Source organism: Mirounga leonina, unplaced genomic scaffold, assembly GCF_011800145.1.
Source record: "Mirounga leonina isolate KUSES-001 unplaced genomic scaffold, KU_Mleo_1.0 Mir_107, whole genome shotgun sequence".
NCBI classification, from domain to species: Eukaryota; Metazoa; Chordata; class Mammalia; order Carnivora; family Phocidae; genus Mirounga; species Mirounga leonina.
Window position 1 is genome coordinate 3,948,504 of NW_023270233.1, and position 13,783 is coordinate 3,962,286.

The following is a 13,783-nucleotide window of genomic DNA, read 5'->3' on the forward strand; positions in this document are numbered from 1 at the left end:
AAAGTCACTTACAAAAGTGAATATAGAGTTTAAAAATATAGGATGAAGGGGCACCTGGGTGGCTCAGTCGGTTAAGCATCTGCCTTCAGCTCAGGTCTTAGGGTCCTGGGATCGAGCCCCGAGTCGGACTTCCTGCTCAGTGGGGAGTCTGCTTCTCCCACTCCTTCTGCCCCTCCCCAACCCCTACCCCGCTTATGCTCTCCCTCTCTATATATCAAATAAATAAATAAAAATCTTTAAAAATATAAGATGAAAAGTCAACTCAGATGTTTGAAATAGCAACTTTCATGCAAAAAGAATTCAGAATCACCTCAGGGACTCGTATCCCAAAAATATCTATTAAGAACTTAGAAGGAAATTAAGAGTGTGCTTATCGTGATGAGCCCTGGGTATATAGAATTGTTGAATCAGTATATTGCACACCTGAAACTAATATAACACTGTATATTAATTATACTGGAATTTTAAAAATAATAATTTTTGAAAAGAACTTAGCATACATTGGGGAGATAAAATTCAGACCCTTACAACTATGCATTTATATAAAATCATTCATACAATTCAGTTCAAGGTGGAGAAAACTTTGCACTTTGTGAAAACCCTCCAGTGATTCTTACCCGTGGTGTAACCCACTGATGAGTTGGGAGAAGGGGTGAGCTATGTGGCAGGTCATTGGTTACTCATTAAGCTAAAGCCCTGAAGCCAGTGAATTGTTTACTTCATTGCAAATTAGGGGAAACACAAGATTACTGCTAGAATAAATTCACTGTCACATGCCTTAGCAAAAATAAATAAAAATAGAAAGCATGGTAGCAGTAAGGTGACAAAAATTGAGACACTATGGGCATTTCTAACTGATTAGCTTGCAGTTTTTGAGATGGCTGAGAATTGCCATCAATGAGATCACCTTAAACAAACACTGTTAATGACTTGAAAAAGTCCCCATCCCAAAGTCAATTATAGGTATTCAACATTACAGATTTAACTGAATTGAAAATATGTTAGAACCAATTTTATTAAGGTAAGAGAAGAATGCTTTTTAAGTTACACTCTAAAACTATACATCAAGACAAAGATATTATATTGCTTTTAGAGTTTCATTTTATTACCACAGTAATACATATACATTTTTTGAAATATCTGGGTTTTTGGGTTATTCTGTTATATGTCCTGATTTTTTAGTTATTGAACATGAGTGTGTTCCAGTAAGGGAAATAATTTTTTAGGTGCCTTAAAATGACTCCCAATCTTACCCCCCCACACACACACACATGAACAGTTGTCACCTTTCTATCTTCATGACCCATCTTTGTCCATATATATTCATATTGTCCATAGATATAAACATAACACTGCTAACATTTTGTAGTCCACTGTAATTCCCTTTCTTAGTATTGTGTCATGAGATACTTTTCAATATTTCCACATAGTTATTGCGTCTTTTTAACGGCTACAAAATGGTCTATCAGATACTCACACCTAAGTTTAAAGATTTTATTTATTTATTTGAGACAGAGAGAATGAGAGACAGAGAGCACATGAGAGAGGGGAGGGTCAGAGGGAGAAGCAGGCTCCCCGCCGAGCAGGGAGCCCGATGCGGGACTCGATCCAGGGACTCCAGGATCATGACCTGAGCCGAAGGCAGTCGCTTAACCAACTGAGCCACCCAGGCGCCCACTCACACCTAAGTTTAAATGGTTTGATCTTACTCCTCATAAATGTACTCCTCATTCTGTGATCGGTAGTCATAATTGAGGTGACAACATCATTCTTTGTTACTGGTTACTTCTATGTCAAATACACTCGCAGGCAAAGCCAAAACTCCATAAATTAATTAGTCAGTAAGCATGATGAAATTTCCATTAATATGTCTTCATTTTTCTATTTCTATCGTGGGGATGAAGTGAACTATTGTGCAAGTTTGGTAAAGGCAGCCGCTTCCATTTCTTTTTGTGCAGAAAACACTTAGTCATTCAAAATCTCAGCATTGAACCACAGCCACCTCTAGGCTGTCAGCGTGCCCTCTAGAACAACAGCAGTGCTGCCCCTGATGTCAACCCGCCCATCAGGACGCAAAGAAATCTCCAGCTCTCCTCCTCGGTGGGAACACTGAAAGGCTAAAGAAAACATAAAACAAGTCATGAGTTAATATTGTTCGTCTTCACCCTTTCGAATTCACAGAACATAGTGGAAGACCTCTCTCTTCTTACAAGCTCCAAAACCCTCCCAGCTCAGTGGAAAGAATAAATTCCTTCCTCTGTCCGTAGCACTGCTCAGCCTGCCCTGTTCTGAGGACTGAGGGACCACAAACGCAATTTGAGCCACAAAACACACAGCTCCACATCTTCTCTTCCTCAGTCATTTCCTCTGTCACTTCCCGTAATGTCCCGGACACACCCCGCGCATAGCTTCCTTCCCGCTTCTGTCTGGGAGTAAGTGAGGACCTGTGATAAGATAGAGGCACGGACTAGAAGTTTAAAAAGATAAAGAGGGGTGATCTTGGCCCTCCTGAGAGAGCCCCATCTTTCCAGGTCTGAAGAGGACAAAGGGAGCTTGTTTACCCATTGTGCTTATCAAGCAACTGAACAGTCTCCACCTTCCTGGAGTTCGGGGCGTAAGGGAGAAACTAGGCTCACCAAAGAAAGACCAGCCAACCTGCTATCCCCAAATCAGAGTCACAGAGGCCTGACCCTCCCACTAGGTCAGACCTCCCATCCTGGAGGGTCAGATTCCTACTTTGACTATTGGAACTGTGTAGCCTCCATTGGCTGCAATCTATTTCCTCTCCACCCCCCCCAAAGTCATTAGGGGACTTGGTTCAAAAGCAATTTGTTTGATTCAATCCCGTGACTAGCAATGGCAATAAGGAACTTTAGCAATCATCCCATCTCAACTTGTGACATTCTAAATAACCTCACTGGGCCAAAGCTATACAGCCAGTTAATTTTATTCAACAAACAATACTTGGGCACTTACTGTATTAGAAGTGTGTCTGTGTTTTGGGGGGGACAGGGGTGGAAGATATTCTGAGTAGAGGATTCAGAGTGAAGCAACATAAAACCTTTCATTTTCATATGGGTGACACATGATATTTTATTACATCTTCAAATCAATGGTACATATGAGAAGGAATGCTAGCTTAAAGTTAGAAAAAAATTTTTTTAAATAAAAAAAAAACTCTCCTACCATGCATGTCTTTCTTCCCCAGTTGCTGGGACCAGTAGCTGCTGAGAACAGCATGTGCAGACCCTTAAAAGAAGTGAAAAGTTATGATACAAAAACAGGGGTGGCATTGTGGTAAATTGATAAGCAATTACAACCAACTATCTGGTTTGACTAAACCTTAAATGACTTGATCATGATGTTGGCCAGGGCCACAGCAGAGTGTGGAATAATGAATGGACATAGAAAAGAAGACACAGATTTTATGGATAAGTTCCTCCAAATAATGTATCTGCTATGTTTTACACTTTCTGCAGGCCGAATTAAACTGCAGGGTCTTTTTTTTCTAATGTTTTAATTTGAGTCTAGCTGACACACAATGTCACCTTAGTTTCAGGTGTACAACATAGTGATTAAACTTCTCTGCACGTTATCCTATACTCTCCACGAGTGTAGCTACCATCCGTCACCATACAATGCTATTACAATATTGTCGACTATATTCCCTGCGCTGTGCCTCTTATTCTTGTTGCTTATTCATTCCATGACTGGAAGCCTGTACCTCCCACTCCCCTTCACCCTTTTCACCCATCCCCCTAACCCCTTTCCCTCTGGGAACCATCAGTTTGTTCTCTGTATTTATAGGTCTGATTCTGCTTTTTGTTTATTTGTTTTGCTTCTTAGATTCCACACATGAGTGAAATCATATGGTATTTGTCTTTCTCAGTCTGACATATTTCACTTAGCATAATACCTCTAGGTCCATCCATGTTGTTGCAAATCGCAAAAATCTCATTCTTTTTTATGGCTGCATGATATTCTAGTGTGTGTGTAGGTATGTGTATATACACACATCACATCTTTTTTATCCATTCATCTATCGATGGACATTTGGGTTGCTTCCATATCTTGGCTATAGTACATAATGCTTCCATATCTTGGCTATGGTACATAATGCAATAAACATAGAGGTGCATATATCTTTTTGAATTAGTTAAACTGCAGTTTTTAATTCTTGTCCTGTCTATCAGTTCATTGTCAGGCCATGGTAGGAAGATCAAGTGCTTCCTCTAAATCTTTCTCTAATCTTTCAAGGGAAGTATCTCCTTCCTCCAACGATGAACATGCAAGGAAAACTGGGAACTCTGACAAAAGGTTCAATTTTCCACCAAGCCAAGATTTTTAGGCTTTTAGTGCCAAAAGAACTTTGTTTTAGTGAGGCATTTTTTTTTCACTTGATTGTGCCCTAGTTTTAGATCAGTGAATAGATATTAAAATGAAGAAACAAAATGTAAAGTCATAACTGGGAGAAAAGGACGGGTTTTCTTCAGGAAAACTTACTAAATATCATGGGAGGTCCACCTAGGATGACCAGTCATCCCAGTTCGCCCAAGACTGTCCTGGTTTTAGCACCAAAGGTCCTGTATGCTGGGGAATCCTTCAGTCTCAAGCAAGCTGAGATGGTTGATCATCACTGTCCAAAGACCTTCCCACTTTAGAAAAGCATTATTACAGGGGAAAACACTTTCTCTCTGTAGCAGTTAAAATCTTTGTGAAGCATATGTAAATCCACTCAAAACTTCTTTTCCATGGGGGAGGGTCAAGCTCTACTATTTGGATGTCATTGGGCATTTTCCTGAGTCTTTAAGAAAATGCTTTGCTGAGCTTTGAATTTCATGTTTTGTTTCTCATAGAGTAACTAGGTCAAAGTCCTGAAACAATCCCAGTCTCTGTCTTCTGTTCAGAGCAGGAGCCTCAGAGGTTCTTCCCAGCCTCCTTCTGCCCTGACCACCATCCCATCCGCCAGCCTCCTCCATCAAGCATCCCCCCCTTTTCTGCTCAGCCCACTCTTCTCTAAGAGGATGAAAGGAGGAAGCTTCACATTCTTGCCCGTCTTTGATTTCATCCCTCTGCTTCTGGTTGGTAGATCTTGAATACCTATGTTCCCAAACCCATCCCACCCACTTTGGGGGCAGGTCTGGGAAAGCTATTCCTGTCTGTATCTCCCACCTACAACCCAGGAACTTATCCTTCAAAAAATAAATCTTATTTAGGTGCCAATGATCACACAGGCTGGTCACTGAAAAAAACAAAAGGCTTTGTGACTATAGTGGAAATTGGCCCCTGAATTTTGCAAATGGCAGATCTGGAAGCATTGGTTCAGGGAACCAGTTCTGTCATTATTATTAAAATAGCTAAGAGTTATTGGGTGCTTATCATGTGCCAGGCACTGTGCTAAGCATTTACCATGCATTGTTTTTACATAACCTTATGAAATATTACTCATACTTTATAGAGGAGGGAATATAAACTTTATTTTTTTTACTTAAATTTTTTACTTAAATTCTAGTTAGTTAACATATAGTGTAATATTGGTTTCAGGAGTAGAATTCAGTGATTCATCCCTTACATGTAACACCCAGGGCTCATCACAACAAGGGGAATAGAAACTTTAAAAAAAGTTAAGTCATTTGCCCAAGGTCAACAGCTCGGCAGCTAGGACGAAAACCCAGGCTGTCGGACGTGAAGGTTTAACCCTGCTATATATACTGTCTCCTTAATTCTGTAGTTTTCACTCGAGACTTCAGTGAAAGACTGGGGAGGGGAAGCTAGGGAAACAAAAACAGCTCAAAACCCAACAACCTGAAAGGTCGTGTGAAGGGCACTTAAAGAGCTATTTGTTACTTTCCTCCACTGTTGAACCCTCCCCAGGACCCAAGTCAAAAAGTACCTGTTACAGGGTCTTCAGCCACACCAACCCACGGTGCAAAATATCTGGAGTAAAAATCAAATGCTTGGGTCTGCCCTCCAGGCTCTCCTTTAAGGGTGAGAATGAGTCCTTTCACCTTCCCTGTGTTTTCCACTTGCGGCAGATCCTGTGTGTTCACCTTCAGGTTCTCCAGGAATGACCTGGTTCATGAATGGGATGGATTAGGACAAACCCATCTCACAGACCACTATACAGACTCTGTAGAGCAAGTGAGGGTACAGCTTTTACCCAAAGGGCTCAGCAGGAGGGGAGGAGAGAGCAAGTAGAATATCTTCCTCCCTAGGAACAAAACTCTCTGACTGCATAAATCATGGTTTGACTGGACCTAGCACGGCCAGACAAAGCCAGGGCTATAAATCTGGGTTCTCAGCCCTCCCCAAAGTGCTGCCAAAGCCAAAAATCTTGTTTACCTCTTGTAAGTATCACTGAGCCGGACAAGGAGCTTTCGGGTATCTGGAGAATAGCGGATGTCTTGGACTAGGATATCACCTATGGCAGTCTGTGGAGACAGACCAAAAACTCCTCAGGAGTGCACCCTGGGTCAAATCATTGATCTTCTATATGGGGAACAGCCTCTCATGAGCATCTCCTGTGTGCCAGGCATACCCAATGTCCCCAATCCCAAGAGTTTTAGTTCAGTTTCAGGACTCAAGGTGTTGCCCAAGGAAGGCCAGTTTTCTGGAGACCAGAGACCCTTAAGGGGGTTGAGCTCACCCTCTAAGAGCCAAAGAAAAGCATTGTTCACAAGTATTACTATATGCCTCAACACGCTAATCCTTCAAATGGGCATTTTCCTCACAAATAAGGAGCAAGACTTAGGCCCAGGGACAGGGACAGACACACACACACACACACCTTGACCCAGGTCTGAGGGGCCCTGGAGTCAAAGCTCTGAATCACTACTGTCTCCTGTCTATAGAAATGGGGGTAGAAATGGGGGCCTCAGGCCCACCTCTTAGCATTGTTGTGAGGAAGGATTAAATGAAATAATATATGTGGAGTCGCAGCAGCAGTAACTAGAAGATTCTACATGGCAAGGACCCAGGGCCAGCAGTTTGAATGGAACTGGGGACTAGAACACATCTTAATGCTGCTCTGCATGGCAAGCACTGTTTTCACTTAGATTGTATGCTGCAGATCAGTAATGTAGCAACATTTTCTAAAGATACCTGGGTTCACCCTTTACCTGAGACTGCACATAATCTTGCTCATATCCTAGAACTTGTTTGTCTGTTTGCTTGTTGACTTGGAGTGCTGAGGGGATGATGAGTGGGGGAAGCCCCTCCAAGTCACCCTTTGGCACCCGCACTGGCTGTAGGCAGAGCAGATGAGAATTACATGGTAGTTGTCTGGCTTCAGGTTGCTTCAGGTTCTCTAATCTTCTTTAGGGACTGAGATGCTCCAGGTCCCAAAGCCAAGATTCCCTCCACTTTGGGTGGTGCCTCGGCTGTCTACCCCAGCGACCACAGCTGAACAATGTCCCTCCCTCTGGAAATGGAAACTCTTGCAGCCAGAGCCTGTCTGTTCTTGGGCCTTTCAGCTTCTCCGAGGGGTCATTCAGCCCTCCTCTGCATGAATTCTGATGTCAATTTGAAAGTCTAATTCTCAGCTGAGAATCTTATGACCAGTTTCTAGGAACACAAAACAACAATACTCAGGATACATAACCCTTTGTCATCCCCACTTTACAAATGCTGACCCTGAAGCTTAGAGACACCGCATTAAGTTCTTTCTACCATGAACAAGGTCTGTACTGTGAATATTGTCCATTTTCTTGTCAACTTGCTTAAAGCAGTTCATTTATGAATGTTGGCTTGTCTTCCAAAACCCAAGCCATAGGTGGGGCTGAGTGTAAAATCAGAATCTGTAATGCTTGCTTCTACTCTTTGAAAAACATAGATAATGCCAGACACTAAAGATTATAAATGCTGTAGTTGAACATTCACTGAGAAACACCCCAGCGGTACCCAGGGTAGACCACTTAGTGAGAATTGGTTTTCTCACTGCAGCCCTTGCCCTGATCCTGATGGGGCCCTTCCTTCTCTACAGACTAAGAACCGGGTCATGCAGGGCTGCTCGGGCCCCCTGGAATCCCCATAGAACGATTGTAGTGCCTACCTCACCCAGTGACAGTATTAAGTGAGATGATGCATGTGAAAAGCTTAGCACCTGGTACTGCCCAGGGGCAAGTCTCAAAAATGTTCATTAGCATGATCGTTGTTATTCTCATGAAGGACCACCCCTTCCTAGACCTCTTGAGGAAACCAGGCTATGAATCTTGCCTTCTCTATCAAGTTGCCCGAGCTTTCCTGTCCTCCTCCATCAAAGCACAGCCTCTCACCTCAGCCTCATTCTCCACCACAGAAATCCAGGCCGCCCTGCCCAGCAGTTTCCACTGCTTTCACGCTCGGCCCACCACACAGCAGTCTCTCCTCCCCCTTCCTTCGCGGAGGCTAATCTGGCAATGAAGAGCCAGGGACGACTGCTCAAGCTTCTCACCAAATAGATTCAACATTAAAATTCACACCTCAAATGCACCATGCACTTTTCATCCAAGCTTAGGCTGGAACGCTTATACTGATAGAAGGCCTATCTTTGGGGGTCGTATGGTACTGAATCTTTTTTTCTTTTTAAGATTTTGTTTATTTATTCATGAGAGACAGAGAGAGGGAGAAAGAGGCAGAGGGAGATGTGGGGCTCGATCCCAAGACCTTGAGATCACGACCTGAGCTGAAGGCAGACGCTTAACCGACTGAGCCACCCAGGTGCCATGAATCTTTTTTTTTTTTTTTTAAGATTTTATTTATTTACTTGAGAGAAAGAGAGCAAGCAAGAAAGAAAGCACAAGCAGGGGGAGGGGCATAGAGGGAGGGAGAAGCAGACTCCTTGCTGAGCAGGGAGGCCAACCCAGGCTTGATCCAGCACCCTGGGATCATGACCTGAGCCGAAGGCAGATGCTTAACTGACTGAGCCACCCGGGTGCCCCCAAATGGTACTGAACCTTTGTGTTCAAACAATAAATGACCAAATCACACGAGCTTAGGTTTAATTCTTTTCACCAACCTTTATCAAGTCCTCCACTTCATGGAAGTCCTAGATGGGGAAAAAGACAAGACCACTGTCAGGCATGCAAGCTGTCAGTTAATACGGTTCATGGCAATAGTTAGAAAGAGCTGACCTGGGGGTGGGCAGGATAAAGAGGTAGATCCAGGATAATACTGTCCTCTGCTCTTCTGGCCTTCAGTTCCCCACTCAGAGTGACAAAGGTTAGAGTGTTATTCACATTTTCTGGAAAAAAAAAAAAGTCTTACTTTGTCAATCAGAAAACTCTCTAAAAGGAAATCAAGAAATAGGAAAATAAACTTTGTTACATATTTGCACATCTGTTTTGATCACTACTGCATTGTCTTAGATTCCCTGGCTTTTCCTGAAAGGAGGGGTTCAGGTTTGGATTACTGGGGTCCAGAGTAGAGATAGCCCCCACCAGCTTCTCACCTGAGAACCAAGAACAAAACTGGTTGGACTTGACATCATACTGCAAGGCTTCAAAGGCCAGCTCCTTTATGCTGACTAACTGTGCCCTTAAGCAAATTATTTAACCTCCTTAAGCCTCAATTTCCTCATCAGTAAAATGGGGTAATAATTAAACCTACCTCATAGGGATGAAATAGTGTTTTCTAATGCAGATTTTAAATATCCACCTATAGGGGTGCCTGGGTGGCTCAGTCGTTAAGCGTCTGCCTTCGGCTCAGGTCATGATCTCAGGGTCCTGGGATCGAGCCCCACATCGGGCTCCCTGCTCCGCAGGAAGCCTGCTTCTCCCTCTCCCACTCCCCCTGCTTGTGTTCCCTCTCTCACTGCCTCTCTCTGTCAAATAAATAAATAAAATCTTTAAAAAAAAAAAAAAAAAAATCCACCTATAACACTAGATTGTTATAAATAATACCAGTCTAAAATATGCCAAGGGGATGACAAATAGAATATACAAATTATGGGGGCGCCTGGGTGGCTCAGTTGGTTAAGCAACTGCCTTTGGCTCAGGTCATGATCCTGGAGTCCCTGGATCGAGTCCCGCATCGGGCTCCCTGCTCGGCAGGGAGTCTGCCTCTCCCTCTGACCCTCCCCCTCTCATGTGCTTGCTCACTCTCATTCTCTCTCTCTCAAATAAATAAATAAAATCTTAAAAAAAAAAAGAATATACAAATTATGAATGACAGTCTACTAGAAACAAATCAAGCTTACCCTAAATAAACCAAGCTACACATAAATTTTTTATTTAAAAATTGGACCGCAAATGCTGGTATCATGTTACTGATACAACTTGGACCACTTATCTGACCTCAATGTGGGTAACATTTTCAGTGAAAACAAAGATCTGTGACCTAATTCTTTTTCCCCCCTTAATATTTCTGTAAAACTTAACCATATCTAAAAGGTAAGGAAATTTGGCATTGTTGATTAACTTTCACTGAATATAAAATGTATACTCCAGAGCCCAAAGTTTAATTTTTCTCATTATAAATGGTGGAAGACATCATTATTTGCAAAGCATTTTTTCATATTTTATCTTATCAAACCTTAAGACCACCCTGTGGGGGATCGATCTGAAGGCAATTATTCTAAATCTCTGCCCCACACCAAACAATGTGGGGTTTTCAAAAGGCACTCAATCCAACTTCAGTAAAATCTTTTTTCAAGACTGAGTTCCTAAGCAATATTTCAGGGTATTTGCCTGCCCTCATTCTTGTCCCCTATCCACAGAAACCAAAATTATCTTGTTAAGACATATCATGGGTTACATTATAGAGGGGCCTCAATGTTATCTCCTGCCAGTCACCCCCCGTGCCCCCCCCCACCCCAGGGAAACTCCAGCTACTCCAGGTATACAGACTACTCCTCAGGAGCTTTGCATTTGCTGCTGCCTCTGCCCAAATACTCCTCCTCCCACTCGAATTCTTTGCACACATGGCTTGATATTCTTCAGCCTGACAATCCCCTTCTCTAGTGGATGCTGCGGTCCAGCATCTCAACCTTCCCCTCCGAAGGCCAGGACTAGCGAGGCAAGGAAATACAGAGGCATGCATTTAAGGAGGCACCTGCTCTCAGGCGCAGCCTGAAGGCCCTGCCCCAGCTGCCAGGGGTGTTGGTGACTGACTGCTCTCAGCTGAGTCCCACTCTGTGAATCGCCCTTGGGTGAGTAGAGCTACTTTACCCGAAGTCAGGCTGCTTTTCTGGGCATTGGAGGCTGATCAATGGAGGGTATAAAGGCCTGCACCTTTGCTTCTATTTGGAACTATACTACTTGAAGGATCGTTGCAGTTTCAGATCTCCCTGTGGATTTGGCCTACGCCTTTCTTTGTTGCTACCACTTCGCAGTTCAACGTGTCCCTCTGTTCTATTCTGCTTTCTTTACTCCCTACCAATATTGACTCCAAGAATACTGCCCACAATTCTCCCAGCATGCAATGTGCTTCCCAGGGGAACTCGCCCTGTAACACCTCCCCGTACCCTCCCCATCTAAGTAACTCCCCAGAGAACCTCCTTTTCCAATGCTGCTCTCCCCACTTACACTCTTACACTCTGTCGTATCATCCTGTATATTTCCTTGCTTAACTTTCTGTTTGTTGTCTACACCTATTCATGGCTGCTTCCATCTCCACTTTTAGGGCATTTCTGGGCATCTCTCCTCTGCCTGGCTCATTGCCACAGAGCCCTGATCTTTATTATACTAAATGTAGCGAAGATGAAAACTGGTAGGACTGAGGTGCAGCATCCTCTCTTCACAAGGGAAATGTATATAGCCGTGGCTCATGAATCTTTAAACTTCAAAGTAAAGAAGCTCTTGTGAGGGGCATTTGGCTGGCTTAGTCCATAGAGCATGTGACTCTTGATCCTGGGGTCGTGAGTTCAAGCCCCATGTTGAGCGTAGAGTTTACTTTAAAAAAAAAAAAAGAAGAAGAAGAAGCTCTCGTGAAATGAATCTCAGTGTGGGTGGGGACATATTTGGAGCAAAATGTGACTTATGGTTCCCCGATGCCACATCATGTGAGACGCCTATTGTGTATTGCAAGCTCCCCTCCTGTGTTGGTCAGAGACCAGAGAGCTCCCGTTCAGAATAAAATGGCATTCTAGGGAACAACGACCAGAGCTTTCCAACAGGCCTGGCACATAATCAGAAAGGCCAAAGTTTCGGGGGGCTGTATTTGTTTCAGCGTCATGAATGACATGAATAGACTCTGTAATGTCTTGATAGCAGGGACTTTGATTCATCACAAAGCATGAGAATTTTAAAAAATACTTGCTATTTGCTCAGTGACAGGTTCATAAAAGAAAATCACATTACTTATCTTCTCAAACAGCACAGCCGCGGAAGCCAGGGTAGCGTGGCCGCAGAGGGGAACCTCACTCGCCGGCGTAAACCACCTCAATCCAAAGCAGGAACCTTCAGAGGAGGAAAAGCCAACGAGAGATGAGATCACTCCCATACAAGTGGGTCACAAACTTTTCATTTTCTTATTCTTTTCTCAATGTTTCCCTAGCATGATTAATAGCTGAAATGCATTGTGAAGGAAGAGTGAAGTCTAGGCCAGCATCCTAGGGCTCCCCGGTGCCAGATCTGGAGCTGAAACATTCAAATTACTCAACATCTGCTCTCCCCAGACAAACTGAAAACCAAATCAGAATCTCCCCACCTTCTCTCCTGTCTGCATGCAAATCTCTCTGAAATATCATTCCCGCACTGGAAAAGCAGTTTCTGGTACCGTCCAAGAATGGCTTAAAAAAAAGCATATTTACTTTGTGTAAAGTTGTCAGTGGGGTGCAGTTTTCGGATAAAAGCAGTTTCAGAGAGGTTCATTTCTCTTGCAATTTTTTGATGCATGTCTTCATCCAATTTCTAAATTAGAAACAAAAGTTCACTGAGACTCCAGAAACACAAATCAGACTTCTTTGGACAGCAACTGCCATTAGTTAATAATACAGCTTATTAATATTAAAAGTTACATGCCTCAAAGGAAATAATTGACAAGGAAGTCAAGACACTTTTACAAAGATTGTTTCTCAGAAATCTATGCTTGTAGCTCTCCATGAAGAGCTGTAGATGCACAAAGCTAGAACAGACTCTGAAAAACCTACCGGCCAGCCCTATCTTTCATCAGATTATTATCTAGTCTACCTGAGAGCATATGTTCTCTTCTAAACAATCTCCACAAAGGGAAACTCCACAATCTCCCTTTTTTGTGGAATAAAAAGGTCTTCAGCATCCACTCTAGGTAGGCTGGCCCATTCTGCTCCCATCTATACACGGTTCACTCCTTTTTATGAGTCAAGCCTCAGGCTAGAGGTCACCTCCACCAGGAAGCCTTCCAGCTGCTCTGTCTAAAGGCTTTGTCTCCTCCCAGTGCTTAGACCACCTGAATTTACCCACTGTGTCCCTTCACTGTCTGTCCCCCAATATCTGAGTTTATGAGGGCATACAATGTACTATCTTGCTTTTTTCTGACTTATACCTTGTATTCATCCAGAATGGTAGGAGCTCAATAAACATTTGCTGGGAGAATACATTATTCACTACATCTTCATTTTTACTTCTTTTGTATGTGTAAGCTCTATGCCCATCATGGGGCTTGAACTCACTACCCTGAGATCTAGAGTGACATGCTCTACCGACTGAACCAGCCAGGCACCCCACTTCATCTTCATCTTTAAAACTCTCAATATAGGGCGCCTGGGTGGCTCAGTTGGTTAAGCGACTGCCTTCAGCTCAGGTCATGATCCCAGGGTCCGGGGATCAAGTCCCGCATTGGGCTCCCTGCTCAGCGGGGAGCCTGTTTCTCCCTCTGACCCTCTCCC

At 43.4% G+C, this 13,783-nt stretch overlaps 1 protein-coding gene across 2 annotated transcripts in view; it reads right to left on the minus strand.

The window, feature by feature from the left end:
- Positions 1 to 1,146: 1,146 nt before the first annotated feature.
- Positions 1,147 to 13,783, minus strand: part of LOC118018748 (phenazine biosynthesis-like domain-containing protein) — a 42,274-nt gene continuing 29,637 nt past the window's right edge. For both annotated transcript variants that reach the window (XM_035017492.1, XM_035017500.1), the window contains exons 2-9: positions 12,728 to 12,827; positions 12,276 to 12,374; positions 9,111 to 9,220; positions 8,996 to 9,025; positions 6,343 to 6,431; positions 5,894 to 6,072; positions 3,187 to 3,249; positions 1,147 to 2,117 (exon numbers count right to left, since the gene is read on the minus strand). In XM_035017492.1, the coding sequence (XP_034873383.1) occupies positions 2,005 to 2,117; positions 3,187 to 3,249; positions 5,894 to 6,072; positions 6,343 to 6,431; positions 8,996 to 9,025; positions 9,111 to 9,220; positions 12,276 to 12,374; positions 12,728 to 12,827 (783 nt within the window). In that variant the 3' untranslated portion in view covers positions 1,147 to 2,004. The remainder of the gene's footprint in view (positions 2,118 to 3,186; positions 3,250 to 5,893; positions 6,073 to 6,342; positions 6,432 to 8,995; positions 9,026 to 9,110; positions 9,221 to 12,275; positions 12,375 to 12,727; positions 12,828 to 13,783) is intronic.